Raw genomic sequence first — 16,324 nt, forward strand, 5'->3', positions numbered from 1 at the left:
GAGGGCAGCCTCACCCCCTCCGCCACTGCCTCGCAGCCCCTGCAGCCGTGGTCTGAAACGAGGCGCCGGTGGTGAAGAGGCTGCCTCGTCCTGGGCATCACCGCCGCTAGTGCAGAGCCCCTCAGTCAGGCACCCCCAAGTGGGAGGTGGCTATTTATTGACCCCGGTGCTTTGTGCGTTTGCCTTGGTACGGGGCAGCCAGAACTTCTCCAGCCCGGGGTCAGCAGGCATCTCACAGCCCCTTTCACGCCTGGCCTGGCCTATCAGAGGAGCCGCAGGTGGGGAGGAAGGACCCCCACCCCCACCCCGCCACCCCCAACAATGAAATGCAAGGAGGTGAAGTTGCCCTCTGCCTGTCCTTTGCCCAGCCCAGAATCAAATGCTTTCACCCAGTCGTACCTCACTCTATGCCTCCGGGCCTGTTCTATTTATAGTTCTATTTATAGATTATTTATTGTTTTTAACTAAATAAAGTGGAAACTGTTACCAGCAAGAGACAGGGCCGGGCCCCTGGTCTCCTGCTTTCTCAGCTCTGCTCACGGCAGGCACCTTCCCAAGCAGCACCACAAATCTGACCTCCAACCCTGTTCCCCCTGAGAACATCTGGTCAGAAAGCCAGAGTCTCAAGGTGAGCTTTTTGTGGTTCAGCTTTTCCTTGGGCAAAAGCCGTTGGAAGATAGCCCACACCCCCCGAGGTTCTAGTTGTCTGTTAACTTTATTTTAATTGAAATGAAGGCATAACATGTCCTAGAAAAATAAAGATTTAGGATATAAACTAGACACAGGGGTCAGGGTTGGCCCGAGGGTCAAGGGATCTTTGGTCTGGGGCTGGACGTGCTACTGAAGGCTCTAGTCCAGGAGGAGCTAACGGAGGACCCTGGCCCACAGACCACACACCCGCATCCCTCGTGGGCAGGAAGGGCCTGGTGGGGAGGGTCCATCAGTCTCCAGGCACAGGACTGCCCGTCCTCCACCCTTGGATTCCCGAGCAGTTCTGGGAACACTGGATGTCAGTGGAGCTATTAATAGTGTTTCAGGGAGTGATAGGGAGAGGGCTCAAGGGGGTTGGAAATCCAGCCATTCGGCAGGGCTTTCAGCTCACAGCTAGTACCAGGTCGAGGGGGGCAGAGCCCCTGAGTCAGAAGCCCCAAATCTCCCCATGTAGATCAGGAGGCAGAGCAAGGAGAGGGCTGTAACAGAGGAGGCGTCCCGTCAGAGGACGTTGCCCCGGACAGAAGTGGGCCTCCAGGGCGTGGAGAGGTTGAGCTGCCGCGGGGAGGGTGTAGTGTGTGTGGATGGCAGCCATCTTCGTGTTTGAGAGGCTCCCTCCTCCCCGCTGTCCTCGAGCACCATTGTCATGGGAGGCCACGGGGCCCGGCGGGTCACAGTTCCAAGGGCTCTTCCACAGGCACCGACTGTAACTGGGTCAGGACCTTGGTCTCCACTTCCAGCCCCTCGTCAACCTCGCCCCCCGCCGTGGCCCCCAGGAGCAGCCCCTCGGGGTCAGGGTCCGGCAGCCTCAGCACCGTGTGGGGGGCCTGCGTCCCCAGCCCCTTCTCTGCCTCTAGCAGCCCCTCAGTGCCGGTGCTCAGTTCCAGCCCGGCTGGCCAGATGGGCACCGCTGCAGGCGACAGCAGGAGCCCCTCGGGCGGGGGCGCCTGGAAGCCGGACAGGAGGCCGGAGGAGTCTGGGGAGAAGGGCAGACTGGCGGCGGCCGGGGCGGGGGGCGGCTGCGCAGACAGTGCACCTAAGGCGTGGGCCTCCGGCAGAGCGGGGCTGGGGGCCACCGGGAGGGCTCCTTCGGGGACTGAGATGGTTGCGTCTGGCTTCAGGGGCAGGGCCAGGCTGGGGGCCGGCGACAGGACCTGGGAGACCAGCATGCTGGTGGGGAAGGTGGCGGTGAGGATGATCTTGCCCTGCTGCACGGCCACACCTGTCACGATGGGGCTGCCAGACACGGGGTTGGCCAGCAGGAAGTTTCCTGTGGGGAGAGAAGGGCCAGGCGCAGAGGTGAAGAGTACGCCGCTGGAGAGCAGGCAGGGAGATCAGCCAGAGGCAAAAGGAGCCCCTTCAGGGTCAGGGTGAGGCCAAGTCTGCGTGGCTCGAGCCTCAGGGTACTGCCTGGCACGGGAGGGTCTGGGACCCACCCGGGATGAGCTCCCCACTCCCCACCGTTGTCCCAGGAAGCCCACTGACAGTGCCATCCCTCCCTGAGGTAACTGTACCCCCCCGCCCAGCCACCAGAAAGGGGTACCTGGGGCAGTGGCCGAAGGCAGCTGCAGGGCAGTCACGCCCACCCCAGAGTTTATCAGGTGCACGTTGGCAGGGCCCGGGGCAGCTGCCACCTTCACGGGGCTGCCTGGCCCAGCTGCCAACAGCTGCAGTGGCCCCACAGCCTGAGGCAAGGTCACCACCTGGGAGGTGGGCACCACCTGGGGCAGGTTCAACAGTGGGGAGGTGGGGCCCAGGCCCGCAGGGTAGCCAGGGGGTGGGGAAAGTGGCACCACTTGTGGAGCAGCCACGGAAGTCACTGGTCCTGGGGGTAGAGGAAAGGTGGCAGCCGGCGGGGGGCCAGGCACCACTTGGGGCAGAGGCCCTGGGACCTCCTCTCCAGGCGGCCCTGAAGCAGCCACCTGGGCCCCCTTGGTCTCAGGGGCTTCAGGCTGAGCCTCCTCCAGGCGAACCTCCCCAGTCTGAGGGTCCAGGACCAGGGAGGTCTTGCCCTCGCTGGCCCCCTGGGGGCTGGGCTGCGGGGCAGGGGCGCCCCCGCCCCCGCCGAGCAGCAGGGGGCCCAGGCTGGAGGCCTCGCCCAGGGCCAGGCTGTTGATGATGACGGGGCTCCCATTGAGGAGCACCGCTGGAGAGCTGCCAGCGGCCAGGAAGCTCCCGTTCACCAGGATGGAGGAGGAGGCGGGGCACGGCGCGGGAGGGGCGGCCCCGGCCAGGAATATGGAGCCCTGGGCGGGGGCCTCGGCCGCCACTGGAGCCGCCCCCCTCTCCAGGTCCTCAGGGCTGCGGCTGGACTCGTCCTCCGTAGTGGGGTTCCCATCAGATTCGCTGGCCGGAGAAAGGATTGTGAGTTGTGGTCCCGAGTGCTGTGTTTCCCCGCTGGCCAGCCCGATTCCTGCACGGAGCCGGCTGCAAAATGCTCGGAGGAAGCACAAGCCGCCCACTGCCTCCCCACCTTTCCCCAGCCCAAGTTCCTGTGCACCATTTCAGGGGGTTATGAAACCTCCTCTCTGAGACCACCCAAGGGCCCCAGGGAGGAGCCTCTGCAATACCACTGACTAAAGGCTCAAGCTTGCCGCTTTGGGGGGGAGGAGGCCCTCCTCTCCCAACTCCTCGGCCTCAGGGCCCCGGAGGCTGAGCAACCAGGCTACCTGAAGTCTCCTGAGTCGGCCTGAAAGGAGCCGAGTGGCTTTGGAGAGAGTAAGGAGGTAGCCGTCCGCTCAGTTCCCGGTGCCCTCCCCCGACCCCCCTCCTCCCCGGGCGTCTGAGGAGTAGGAGGCCGACGCGCAGGGTGGGAGGAGAAGGGCTTGGGTTACAGGGAAACCGGAGCTGGGGAAGGTTCACGTTTCACAACAAAGACAGAAGACGGACCACGCTGTTTGGGCCCTGAGGGGGGGCGGGAAGGGGGGAGGTGAGACCGAGCAACGGTCAGGGAGGGCCTGGCCGCCAAGGGGACTGAACAAGCCCCTACGCCCGGTGGGGAGGACAAAGGCCCCTCCTCCTTTCCCGCAACCCCTCATTTTCTCACTGCCGCCCCGAGTCTAGCCGCGGACACGGATGGGATCTGGGACGGAGCCTTGAGTGGAGCAGAGAGAGGCGGTCTCCCGGCCTCCGCGAGAGGAGCATTGGTGTCCGGGTGTCTGGGAGAGCCGGGGCGCGTGCCCGTTCCATGCACACGGATTCCCCGCGCTCGGCTGGCGCCTGAGGGTGTGAGCGAGGGGTGTCCGAGGACAACAGGCATTGGGGGGGGGGGCTGGTGGATGGCACGTCTCCGGGAAAGCGGGACTGGCGCCGCCCGGGTCCCCTCACCTCTTGCAGGGCGCGCCGCCGCCGCCCCCGGTCCGGTCGCGCTGTCGTCGGTTCTTGAACCAGTTGCTAACCTGCGTGAGCGAGAGGCCGGTGAGCGTGGCCAGGCGGCGCTTCTCGTCCGGCGTGGGGTAGCGGTTGCCGCGATAGCAGGCCTTGAGCGCGGCGCGGGACCGCTCCTTGAAGCAGTAGACGGTCTCTTCGCCGTCCCAGATGGTCTTGGGCAGCGGGAACTTCTTGCGCAGACGGTACTTGTCCACCGCGCCCAGCGCGCGGCCGCGGGCCCGTTCGGCCTCGTGGTAGCGCGCGCGCAGGTAGAGGTCCTGCAGAAACGCGTGGTGGGCGGCGGGGAAGGGGCGGCTCTCGAGCAGCCGGTAGAGCTCGGCGTACTCGCCCCGCTGGAAGGCCACCAGGGCCCGAGCGCGCAGCACCGGATCGCTGCCACGTAGGCGCTCGGCCGGGGGCAGTGCGCCCAGGAAACGGCTCAAGCGGCCGGCGTGGCCCGCCTGTAGCAGCGCCTCGCACACGCACGCCACCTGTTCCGGCGAGAAGCGGAGACCCGTGGGCGGATCGGCAGCGGCCTCGGGGGGCGACCCGGGTACGCCCGGGGATCCCGGGCCCTCCACTTTCACCGCCGCTTCGCCCGCCCCGGCCCCGGCCGCCGCCGCTGCCTCACCCTCGGCCGCCTGCAAAGTCTGCAGAAGCTGGCGCGCTTCCTCCTCCTCCTCTTCGGTCGCCGCCGCCGCCGCCACCGCCTCCCCCCCAGCCGCCGGCCCCGCGCTCGGCTCCGCAGGCAAGGTAGCCATGTTTTGCAACTTTGGGAAGTTCCTCCCTCCTTCTCCTCCTCCCTCGGGCTTTCCCCAGCCCCCTCCCCCGCCCGGCTCCCCTCCCCGCACCCCCCCGCAACTTCGCCCTTCCCGATCTTCTCCCGCCGACCCCGCGTCTCCCCCCTCACCACCGATGCCAGGCCCAGTTCTCTATTAGGGTCTCTGTCCCAGTGTGTGTGTGTGTGCCCGTCCCCCTCCCCGTCTGTCCGTGATTCTCCCTTTGTTTTCCCTTCGCCTCAGGCCGCGCTTTTTGCCTCCCCCCCCGCGTGTGCCTCTGGTTCAGGGCCTCAGTTTCCCCATCGGGACAACGGAGAAGGCAACAGGCCGTCCGGGAGGGCTAAGGGCGCGAAGCCGCCTCCGCCCCGAGACTGAGCTTCTGCACGCCTCCGTCTCCAGGGTCCTCCGAAGGCCCCCCTCACTCCCCATCTCGGCCCGCGCTCCGCCCCTCGGAATTCCCGGCTCCGCAGGGGGGCGGGTCTGGCTGGGAGAAGGGGCGGGGGAAACGGGCTAGAAAGTTTGCAGCAACTTTTCTTGAGCGTAAGTCAGTCTCTGGAACGGATGCGCGTGGCCCGCGCAGGCGCAGTGGTAGGAGGATGGCTGCGCTAGCTGCCAGCCCAGCCCCCCCTTCACCGCGGCCTGGTGGCACAGCTGGGCCACAGCTGGACAAGAGGCGGTGCCTCCTGGTGGCCCGCTCTTCTTCTCCTATTGGCCGGATGTCGAAGCCACGCCCCGCATCCCACCCCCCACCCCTGATACGTCCGCTTCGCCTCCCGCTAGCTTGCTGCCAGGCCATTGGCCACCTCCACTCGCCTTCCTATTGGCCCACCGAAAAGCCTCCTGCCCTCAAAGCAAACAGCGGACACGAAGGAATTTCAGAATTTTGGGCAGACGAGAGGGCCTTTTATTCGCGAGGATCGGGGGTGGGGTCCTAGGTGGGGAAAGACAATAAATACCGAGGAATGTCGGGGTCTCAGTGCATCCAAAATGTGGATTAGGGTGCTGGGGTCCTGGAGCCTGTCAGCGAGTCGGAGGAAAGGTCAATAAATACCCATACTGCCGAGGCGGGCGGAGCCGGCTGTGGCTCCGAGAACAGCGCACGTGAGGAGGGCGCGAGAGTCCCCGAAAAAAGCGGGGCTGTCAAAAGGTAAAGGCGGAGCTCGCGCTAGACGTTCACCGCGGCAAGAGAGTCTTCCCGGGAGGGCAGGGCCTCATGCACAAGGAGGATTTGTGGTTTGCAAGCCGATGTGGGTGGGGGTGCCTGGAGGGTGAAAAACAGATGCCGAGCCCTGGCCCTGCTGCCTTCTCTAGGTCGCAGCTTGCCCATCCACGTCGGATGCCTCAGCTAGGCCGGAGAAAGGAAGAGGTCCGCGATCCCCCCAGCAGCAGCAGCAGCAGCAGCATTCCCGGCTACAAGCCTCCCTGGAGCCGCGGCCCCGGCTCCTCCCTCCCCGGCCGCCAGGGGGCGGGCCCGGATCACAGGGCTGGAGCTGGGGCGGAAACCCACGCTCGGAGTGCTCTGAACTGGGGGGCGGTGGGAGTGGCTTCTGGGCCGTGCCTGGGTCACCAAACCCTCCAGCGGAGCCCAAGTGAAGGACAGGCTCGGGTTCTAGGGTTCAGGCGGCGAAGGCGGCTCCCGGGCGGGGTCAGACTGTGGCAAGATAGCCGGCGCAGGCCACCAACCCAATGCAGCCCAGGGCGGCGGCACCAGCCAGAGCAGAGGCGAACAGGAGCAAGGAACGCGCCTCCGATAGGCCAGGCCTAGGGACCTGCGGGGAGAGGGCGGGGGTCAGCACTAGCGACGCGGGCCTCTGATTGGCTCCTGGGGCCAGCCCCGCCTACGCCCATAAGAGGGTCCACACACTCCCTGCACCTGCCCCGCCCCCTCACAGCGCGAGTAGCTGTGATTGGTCGGCTCACAAGCCTAAGTCTTGTCCCAACTCCTCATTGGCTGCCTCCTAGAGGCCTGTGTTGATTGGCTGCCCGAGTATCCTCCCTCCCCGCCGCGGGCCCCACCCCGCAGAGGCGCAGCTAAGCAGAGGCGGCTTGGGGTACGTGGAGCTGGGCGGGGGCGCGCGACGGGCGGGCGTGAGCAGCCGGACGTACCCTGGCAGGGAGCAGCAGGTGGCGGCGGTGCATGGGGCCTGGCCCCACCAGCGGGCACTGGCCCAGAGCCACGGCCGGGGGGCCATCTAGCTGGAGAGAGAAGGGACAGGTGACCCGATCCGAGCCCAGCTCGGCACGGCCGCCCTCGGCGGGGTGCAAGAGACAGAGAGGGGAGTCGAGGTCGGGGAGGTCATCTAGGGAGATCCTGGATGGGATTTCGGGAGAGGCCTGAACCGAGGGAGATCTGGTAGATTTGGGCATGAATGGAGGGTGTCTGCTGACTGGAACCTCAAAGAGGTAGGGGTGAGCCTCTAAGTCTGGACAGGGGTACGGGGAGATGGGGATAGAGTCTGCAAAGGGGGCAGCAGGCTTGACGCAGGGGAAAAAGAGGGGTCTTACATGGGAAGGTGGATCCGTGGCCCGGGGACTGGGGACCCCCGTGACAGCTGGAAGGAGAAGAGAGAGGCATAGGGCGCGTGGAGGGACGGAGAAGGGCGGTGGCGCGGCGTGCCCCAGCCTGGGCCCCTCACCCTCCCCCAGGTGTATACACACGCCGCGGGCCCACCTCCCCGCCCACCCCCCCCACCCCCGCCGGCGCCTCAGGAAAGGTAGTGGATGAGGGACTCGCCTGCGGCTCCCCCGGCCTGAAGCAACTCCATCCGCTCCTGCAGCTGCCGGACGTGCGCCTCCAGGTCTCGGTTACGGGCCTGGGCCTCGCGGAGTTGGCTGCAGGGGAGGTAAGGACCATGAGCCCTTCGGGATTTCGGCTAGAGAGGCTGCTAAAGGTAGTGACTGTCCCCGACTCCCGACCCTCACCTGGCGAAGTTCTGGTTGGCCGTTCGGATGGCCTCCAGCTCCTGGCTCAGGCTCTGTCGGGTGAGCACCTCCTCCTCCAGGGCCTCCTGGAGTTCCCGCAGCGTCACCTGGGCCTCTGCCACCGCCTCCGGAATGGCCTCCGGAACTGCCTCTGGAACTGCCGCTTCAGCCTGGGTATGGGAACCGGGCTTAGGGCTGCCTGTGGCTCCTGGAGCATTCGAGACTTAGGCATAGGTTCCAGGCCTGGGATCCTCCTTTGACCTCTATTCCTGCACCCCCAAGATCTTTCTGGAATCCCCACAGCTCCTGCAGTGATCCAAGCCCCCTCCTTCCCTAACCCAGCCCAGCCCTCATCTCCAGCCTTTAATCTGGTCTCCTCCCATCCACCTTCCACACCAAAGAGCTGTTCCTGTAACAGTACGCAGCTTGACCACGTCCCTCCCCTGGAGAATCTCTCCGGCCCCTCAGTGCCCTCAGGAGGAGGCCCACCACATGAAAACTAAAGGCCCTGTCTGGTGTGCGTCTGCTGGCCTCTCCAGCCTCCCCTCTCCTCACTCCTCACCCTCCTTCCTCCTGGAATAGCGCAGCCTTACTACCCTCCTTTCATGTTTCAGAGCAAACCAGCTGGTTCTCACCTCAGAGCCCTTACCCTTCTCTTTGCTGACCAATGGGTGGTCCTCCTGCTTCTCCAGGGCTTCCCCTCCCCAGAGAGTTCCCCTCCATGCACACTCACTGACCTGTTTTAATTTCTCTGTGAGGATCATTTCTGACTGAAGTAACCTTGTCTCTACTTTGTTTTCCATCTCTTTCTGTCAAGGAACCTCCCAGAGGGCCTAGCACTCCATGGCGCACACTATCCCTGAAGGCCTCCACCTTTCTCTCGATTCGTCCCTCACTGACCCTCTCCTCTAGAGACTCCTAAAGACTCACCGTTTCCTCTGGTGGGGGCACCGTGGGTTCCAGGCTGGGCTCTTGCAATGGCTCAGGCAACGCCTCGGCCTCCAGTTCCATGGGCGTGGAGCCCGGGATCTCATCATCCCTGGGGAGAGGAAGAGGGCGAGGGGAGGAAGAGCCGATCCTCTGCGTTTACAGCCAGGACTCCCTAGCCTGTGCCCTGGGGCAGCCAGACCTGAAGGCTCCAGGCTTGAGGAGGGGGAGGGGCAGAGTGAAGGGAATAAATGGCCAGGCTGGTGAGACAGGTCCTCCTCTTGTTAGGAAAAGGCCTGCCCCTGGCATGGCCTCAGGCCCCTGGAAGCTGGCCTCTCTGCACCTTCCTTGGGAACCTGGGGTCAGGAAACCCATGTTCTAGGATCTGCCCATCTCCGTCTCCATGTGCGCTTTACAGGCCCCTCTCCTAAGGGCCTCAGGAAGTGAGCGAGACACTCCCAGCTCTGGCCACCTCCAAAGGGGTGGTCTTCAGACTGGGTGTTGGACCCCAAGCCTGACTCTAGACAGCAGCCACCCCTCCCACCCCCAGACCCAGGTGCTGGGAGGAAGACAGACCCTCCCAAGGAATATGAAATTGCAGTAAAAGTGACGTCCCCTCCAAGCCAGCAGTCCCTCTTGTAGAAATATGTCTCAAGGACCCAATGATGCTCGACAAGCGCCAAGACCAACCTGCGGCTGTTCATCCAGCCTGGGTCATGACAGAGGCGGGTTAGCTGAGTCCTGACCCGCCCAGTAAGGAGAACACTCCCCAGCGGGTCAGGATTGTGTTACAGTTTGTTCAAGAAATGGCACTTGCGGTACATTGTCCAATAACAAAACAGATCAGAATCCAGCATGTTCTCGCAGCTGTTAAGTACGTGTGCTGTGAGCCAGGGACACACAAGGCCGCTGCTGGCGGCCTTCCTTTTTCTCATCCCTATTTTCTAATATACTTGTGATAAGCAATGTATTATTTTCAGAATCAATGTTTAAAGAAGGCTTTGTGGTTATGTAATTCAGTGAGTCCGTGTTCTTTTAAGATTGACGTAACAATTCTAAACTTCTTATTCGCTAAGATTTTGAGGTCCCATGACTGTATACTAGAAATCTAAAAGTGGAAGGTCAGAAGATTCCGGAAGGCTGAGCCTGTGACTCTGAGGTTTTACATTTGAATCTAAATTTCAAAGTACTTATGGTCTGAGAATTTAACGTCCTACAATTCTGGGCTTCTAAAAGCCCTTAGTCCCAAGACAATAAGGTTCCGAGACTGACCCTGCAATTCTCCTGGGCACCAACAGGCCAGGATGTGATAACCCCGAGCAGCCTCCTGGGGCCTCTGGAGGCAGGACCCCCCCACCCCCACCCCACCCCCGTCCACTCCTCTCAAGCTGCACAGGGTAGCACTTACCCAAGGGCCATGCAGGAATAGGAGGAGTAGCCCACGAAAGGCAGGTGGACCCCCAGTGGCGTGCCTTCCTGCATATCCGACAGCGTCTCCTATAGGAGAGAAACAGATGTGAGGTGACCAGCGGCTGTCAGGGATGGCCCCTCACTCACCCCTTCCCAGTCTTGGCTTAAGTGCCCTGCCACCCCCCCACCCCAGCCTGGGGTCTATGTAAAGTGGACCCTGCGTCATTTTCTTTCATTATATCCTGCTGCTTCCCTCAGGGCACTTGCCACGGTATAATTATATACTTCTCCAGACTGTAAGTAGATGAGGGCAGGGACCAGGGCTGACTTGGTCCATGTGTGTCCCCCGCTGTGCCCAGCACAAAGGCAGTCAGGCTGAACAAGCACGGGATAGCTCATACGACAGCTGAGAGAGAGATGGCCTAAGCAAGGGAGATTCCTCTATGGTGCTTTCTCACCTCTCATCCTTCCAGGTCTCAGCTCAGATAGCCCCCTCCGCCAGGAAGCCCTCCAGGACCTTTCATGCTGGGTCAGGAGGCCCGCCCCCCTGCACCCCCCGCCCCCATCTCAGCCCTGATCTCTCTGGGGCATCATTGTCTGGGGACAAGTCCGTGTCCTCCACTGGACTGTGAGTCTAGGTCACTGCTGGGTTCCCAGCCCTGGGGCCAAACAGAGCAGGTGTTTCTGGGGAAGGAATGATTTCAGGACCCCAGGAGGAGGGTACTCTCCTAACCTCAGTGTTACGGCGGTCGGATGCGGGGGTACCCTCTGCAGACCAGGGATCGATCGCAGGTACCTACCCCGCCCCCGCTCACCATGGCAGTGAGCCCGTCTTCCACCACATCGAAGTTGCATGTGTCCGTGGCACCCTCGAAATCCGGCGTAAAGGGGGGCGCGCTGTCTCGGAGGCTGTCCCAGTCAAGGCCGAGGAAGAAAGGATGCTTCCGGAAATCGCCTGCTCCATTCCGGCCCAGGCGCGTCTCGGGGGGACACAGCAGCTGCTGGATGAGATCGCGAACCTCGTCGGGGACCCCTGCGTCTGCCAGCGGTAGCGACAGGTGCTCCTGCTCAGAAGGAGGGGAAAAGAGGGGACGTTACCTGGGAGCATGTGCAGAGAGGTCAGGGGCTCCCCGGGCTGTGCTCACCTTGTAGTGCACGATCTTGCCGTAGGTCTCAGCCGTGGAGTCGGCGTAGAAGGGCGTCTGCCCATAGAACATTTCATAGGCGAGCACGCCCAGCGCCCACCAGTCACACTCGGGCCCGTAGCTGCCAGTCCCGGGCCCACCGCCCACGGCCTGCAGGATCTCGGGAGACAAGTAGTCCGGGGTGCCCACAGCCACCAGTGACCGCACCTGAGCCAAGAGGATCCGAGCTAGGCTTGACCCCGCCCCTCCTAGCTCTGGCTCCGCCCCCTCTTAACCACTACTCTAGAGCTTAGTCCCTCCTTTTGCCTGTTCTAAGCCTGAGCCACAGGCAGGCTAGGGCCTGGGTCGCCTCCTTCTTTCCCCTCCAAATCTAGTCCTGCCCTCACCCTGGCTCTGCCCGCACGCCTCAGCCCCGCCCCCACGCTGCACCTCCGGTTCCTGCTCCCGACCCGTCATTGGTAGTCCGAGTTGCCCAAGAGCGGCGCACCGCTCACCGTTCCATCCGCCCGCAACTTGAGGCAGGAGCCGAAGTCGGCCAAGCGGATGTGGCCGCACCGGTCCAGCAGGATGTTGTCCGGTTTGATGTCCCTGCGCGGAGGGAAGAAGGGAAGGGAGAGGGATAAGTGAGCCTCTCTCCTGCCATCTCACCAGGCTCCATCCCACTAGGCAGCACCGCCTGGGCCCCACCCTCTTAAGGACCACTCTCTCCAATTCCCGCGGCCTTCAGCCCCTGCAGCGCCCACCTGTGCACGTAGCCCAGCCGGTGCACCGAGTCTATGGCCATGACAATCTCGGCCAGGTAGAAGCGCGCCATCTCGGCCGGGATCCGCTCCCCAAACTTGCTCAGCAGCGTTAGCAGGTCCCCGCCCACGTAGTACTCCATGACCAGGTACTGGGAGGGGGCGTGTCACGGGGGTCGGTACCTCGTCTGGGCGTCCACGGCCGATAGCCCGGGACAAAGACTCCCAGAGACGCCCCATCCCTGGGCAGAGACTCCGCAGCCCCAGCCCCAGCCCCAAGAGATCTCCCAGGCCAAATCAGAGACACGCCCACCCCCAATCCTCGTTCCCCCACGATGTCACTGGACAGAGATTCACTTCCCCCACCCCCGACCAAGAGAGTCAGGAAAAAGAGAACCCAGAGACCTCCCGATTATCCAGGGTATGGAGCCCAGATACCCCCTGCCCAGTGGCTCCCACATAGACTCTAGAGACTATCTCATTCCAGGTGGTGCCCCCCGGAATCAACCTGGGGAAAAAGGCGGTAAGGGACATCTCCCATCCCGGGAAAGGAAGGCCAGCTCCTACCACACCCAGGGACTGCCGCATGCATTTTGAGGCAGCTCCCTGATCCCAGAACTTCCTCTGCCTGCCCACACCTCGATAACTGACAGCCTCAGGGGTGGGGGTCCGCCTCTCTAGTCGCCCGGCCTGGGGCTCACCAGGTAGTTCTCGTCCTGGAAGGCGAAGTGCAGCTGCGTGATCCAGCGCTGGTCCCCGTTCACCAACACATCCCTCTCTTCGCGGAAGCACGACACCTGCGGGGCACCCGGAGGAGCTGAAGCGGACGGGGGTGGGAGGACGGAAGGGGGGATCCTCAGCACCCTGCACACCCAGCCCGGCCGTCACCTCGCCTCTCTTCAGCATGTCCCACTTATTCATGATCTTCATGGCGTACACCTGGCCCGTCTGCTTCATCTTCACCACCGCCACCTGAAAGCCCAAACAGGGTAATAGAGCGGAGGTGGCGGGGAAACACCAGGGCTCCCCCAGATTGGATTCCACCCTTAACCCGGGCCAGACTTGGCCCCGCCCCCACTCGGCAAAGCCACGCCCATTGGCCTCAAGCCCCGCCTTAGGGTCTAAACTCAGTCATTCATCAATTTCTAAGGCCCCACTTCCGGAACTCCAACATCCCGCCCACTGCAGGAAAAGTCAGGTCTCTAACCCCACTGAGCTGCCTCCGCTGCTCCAGGCTCACCTCGCTGAACGCCCCGCGTCCGATCACCTTCAGAATCTCGAAGTCATCCCTCTGCAGTCGGGCCTCCTTAAGCCTCTCCGCGATGGGCTCCACTGGGGGGGAGGGGGCGAAGGGGCGGGGATAAGAACCGAGAATCGGAGGGACTGACACTGGAGACGAGGAGAGACAGTCCCACCTTCTGTCGCTGAGTCTCCCCTGCCCCTGCCCCTGCCCTTCCCCTTAGCACTAGTCGGCCTCCTTAAAGACTTCACATAAACATTATGTGAGGCTTTGGGGACCCAAAACTGCTCTTGTACAGAGAAAAGTGGGATGCCTGGGAACCCCTTTCTGGGACAGGACACTGGGCCAGAAGGCTCTAGGGGGTGCAGGATGGACAGGGTGAGGTAACAAGTCTGCCGAAGGGAGGCCCTGAAGAACAGAGGAAGAAGAAATAGGCCCAGTTCTTAGAGCTCCCTGGGCTTCCGGGCCCCTACTCCCGGTGACCCCGCCCACCCCCAGGGCTCTCATTCAGTCTGTTTTGGGTCATGGCCCAGAGCCTGCAGTTTAATCCTAGGCTCAGATACTGGTGGCTCTTGGACAACACTCTGGGAAACCCTGAGTTTAGGGCTAGGACCAGGAGAAGGAACGGGAGAGGGAGACAAGGCCAGCGTGGATCCGCATCCCGGCTCCAGGGCTGCAGGCACAGTCAAGTGTGTTATCTCTACGCTCTCAACTCCAGGAGGAGGTTTTACCATTACCCCTTATCTACAGATGAAGAACCAAGGCTCAGACAGGTGAAGTCCTCTGCCCAAGGTCCTACAGCTAGCAATGTTACAGAGAGCAGTTTGGGAGGGGGAAGGCGGAGAGTGGAGGCAGGGGGAGAGGGAAGCCTGGACTCCCGGAGATGGAAGAAGCTGGGAGCTTCTGAGGCAGGAGGGAGAGAGCAATGGGTGCAACTAGGAATGAGGAAAGATACAGTGGGTTATGGAGAGGGTTCGGGGTTCAGGAAGAGTGGGCCAGCAGGGAAGCAGCAGCCAGGGCCCAGGATGGGGGAGGGAGGAGAGAGCCAAGACACTGAGCCCTTTTAAGGCAGCGGGAACCCAGGCCCCCTCCCCCGCCCCAGCGGCCTGGCAGGGGAGGGGCCGCAGGATGCTGCTCGGGCCACAAAAGGAGTGCTCCTTACAGGAGAGCTGCCCCCACCTCAGGTCTCAGTTCATCCTCTGCAAAAGAGGAGCTGAGAGAGTTACTAAGGGCTGGGGGGATGTGGGGAGAAGGTTCTCCCAGAGGCCAAGTGGTCTAGCCCTTGGCCTCCACCTTCGCATCTGCAAAATGGGGAGAGAGAAGCGGGGCCTGGGTCAGAAAGAGATGGACACAAGAAAAGAGGGAGCGGGAGAAGGCAGAGAGACAGGAAACAGGGACGGGGACAGGGACACACAGAGCCTAAGGACCAAGAGCTAGCCACTGAGGGACAGACCAGTGGAGGGACAGAATGGCAGATGTTAGAGAGACAGAAACCCGAGTGAGCCTGAGCCTGGGCCAGGAGGGAGTGGGGCAGACAAGGCAGGAGGCTGGGGCTAAAGATGAAGCATCTTCCCTCTGGACCTGTCTCCAGGGCAAGACTTGGCCAAAAGGGACTTTGGGTGGAGGAGGAACCTACAGAGAAAGTGGGCCCACTCAGAAGAATCCTAATTCTTCCTCCTCCAACCAGGGGGTGGAGGGGGTGCTTGGTGGGGCCTGTGTGCAGAGCTGGTTCTCCCCGGGCCTGCCTGAGTCACCGCGCCCTCCCAGTGCCTGGGCACCTGTTGGAGCAGCTGGAGAGGCTGGCGCCAAACACCTGCCCGTCGGCCGCGCCCCTGGCAGCTGCCCTGTGCTGTCCCTTCCGCTTGCCCCTGCGATCTGGGGAACCAGGGTGGAGGGCCACAAGGCCCATTTTGGTGGGGAGGGGTCCTAGAAGACAGGGCTCCCCAGCATGTCCCTAGGCCTAGACTCGGGAATGGGGTGCAAGGGGACCATGAGAGGCTGTGCCCAACCCGGCTTACCATGGCTCCCAAGTCATGATTCTGAGTCATGGCTGCCCTGGCCTCTGCTCATCTCACTCTGCCCTGCCAGGGTGGCACAGGGGTAGGAATATGTCGCCCCAAGACCCAGCCCCAAGTTCTGGGCCCCTGAATGGGAGGTTTTCTCCGTGTCCGTCCTGCCCCCAACACCCAGCCCACACCCCCCTTCCCCCTCTGCCCTGCCCCCACCCCCAAATCTGTGGGGTGCCATGCAGGTAGGTAGGCACTCACCCCACTCCAGGAAGTCGGCCACATACTTGTCCTGGGCCAGGTCGGACGCGCCCAGCTCCTGGTGGACGCCCAGGAGAAGGTCGAGCAGGGGCTCCAGCCCCAGGAAGCTGGGGTCCAGCACCAGCTGCTGAAGCCGCCTCAGCCGCACTTCGGCTGACATGTCGGGCAGGCAGCACCATGGCCCCCTCCCCGGGCCAGGGGCTCGGGGTCCTCCTGTCACGGGGCCTGGAGGGCCCTGTCCAGGCCCTGGGGCCCTGGCTGCATGTCTGCCTGTCCCTGGCTGTCCCCTGGGCCTCTCTGGCCACTTCTCTCTGCTGGCTGCTAAGGCCTCCTCCCCTTCTCCCCACCCCTCGGTCCAGCCCCCTCCAGCCTCCCAGCCTTAACCCCTCACAAGCCAGGCCCCCCCAAGTTGCTCCTTCCAGGGCCCCTCGGAACGCTTCAGTGTGAGATGAGGGGTGGTGGAGAATCTCTACCCTCAAACTACCCCACCACTGAAAAGGCAAAGCACAGAGGAACGCTACAGGTATGACAGATGCCAAAGATGAGCCCTCCCATTCCCCAGAGGGGACCAATTGAGGTTCACAGTGATTTGGTAACACCCCTCCCAAGCTCTCGAGTTGGGAGGTGGGGGGAGAAAAAGGGGTGAGGCCTGGGAAGGGGGGCGGGAGGCCAGGGCGGCGGGAGGCCAGGGCAGCTTTGCGGGTGACTCAGCCAAGGATTCAGACTTTGGGATGGTTTAAATTTAGCCCTCAGGCCCTCTGCTTTACACTGACTTTTTTTTGGCAGGAGATGGGGAAGGGGTGGTGAGAGAATC

General features: G+C 62.9%; 2 protein-coding genes and 1 long non-coding RNA gene across 10 annotated transcripts; 1 reads left to right on the forward strand and 2 right to left on the reverse strand.

Annotated features, from left to right (window-relative positions):
• Positions 1–696: 696 nt before the first annotated feature.
• Positions 697–6,175, reverse strand: SIX5 (SIX homeobox 5). Its single transcript, XM_029205340.1, has 3 exons — positions 4,039–6,175; positions 2,255–3,057; positions 697–1,981 (listed from the first exon to the last, which is right to left on the reverse strand). The coding sequence occupies exons 1-3, from the start codon at positions 4,839–4,841 to the stop codon at positions 1,383–1,385; spliced, it is 2,205 nt and encodes a 734-aa protein (XP_029061173.1). The 5' UTR covers positions 4,842–6,175; the 3' UTR covers positions 697–1,382.
• Positions 6,176–6,416: 241 nt separating this feature from the next.
• Positions 6,417–15,710, reverse strand: DMPK (DM1 protein kinase). 8 transcript variants are annotated; one of them, XM_029205375.1, is made up of 15 exons: positions 15,511–15,710; positions 13,244–13,335; positions 12,892–12,975; positions 12,705–12,800; positions 12,007–12,155; positions 11,758–11,851; positions 11,264–11,470; positions 10,934–11,182; positions 10,117–10,205; positions 8,712–8,820; positions 7,782–7,951; positions 7,594–7,691; positions 7,365–7,411; positions 6,966–7,051; positions 6,417–6,628 (listed from the first exon to the last, which is right to left on the reverse strand). In XM_029205375.1, exons 1-15 carry the CDS (start codon positions 15,668–15,670, stop codon positions 6,469–6,471), a joined length of 1,890 nt encoding a protein of 629 aa, XP_029061208.1. In that variant the 5' UTR covers positions 15,671–15,710; the 3' UTR covers positions 6,417–6,468. The 8 variants fall into 8 exon arrangements, with proteins under 8 accessions (XP_029061208.1, XP_029061227.1, XP_029061201.1 ...); XM_029205394.1 differs by having other exon boundaries at positions 6,966–7,055; XM_029205368.1 differs by having other exon boundaries at positions 10,919–11,182.
• Positions 7,564–9,551, forward strand: LOC114885507. Its single transcript, XR_003791108.1, has 2 exons — positions 7,564–7,702; positions 8,599–9,551. It is a non-coding gene; the product is annotated as an uncharacterized LOC114885507 (long non-coding RNA).
• Positions 15,711–16,324: the final 614 nt, after the last annotated feature.

This window comes from Monodon monoceros, unplaced genomic scaffold (genome assembly GCF_005190385.1).
Source record: "Monodon monoceros isolate NGI ecotype Baffin Bay Population unplaced genomic scaffold, NGI_Narwhal_1 Super_Scaffold_10, whole genome shotgun sequence".
Lineage (NCBI taxonomy): Eukaryota > Metazoa > Chordata > Mammalia > Artiodactyla > Monodontidae > Monodon > Monodon monoceros.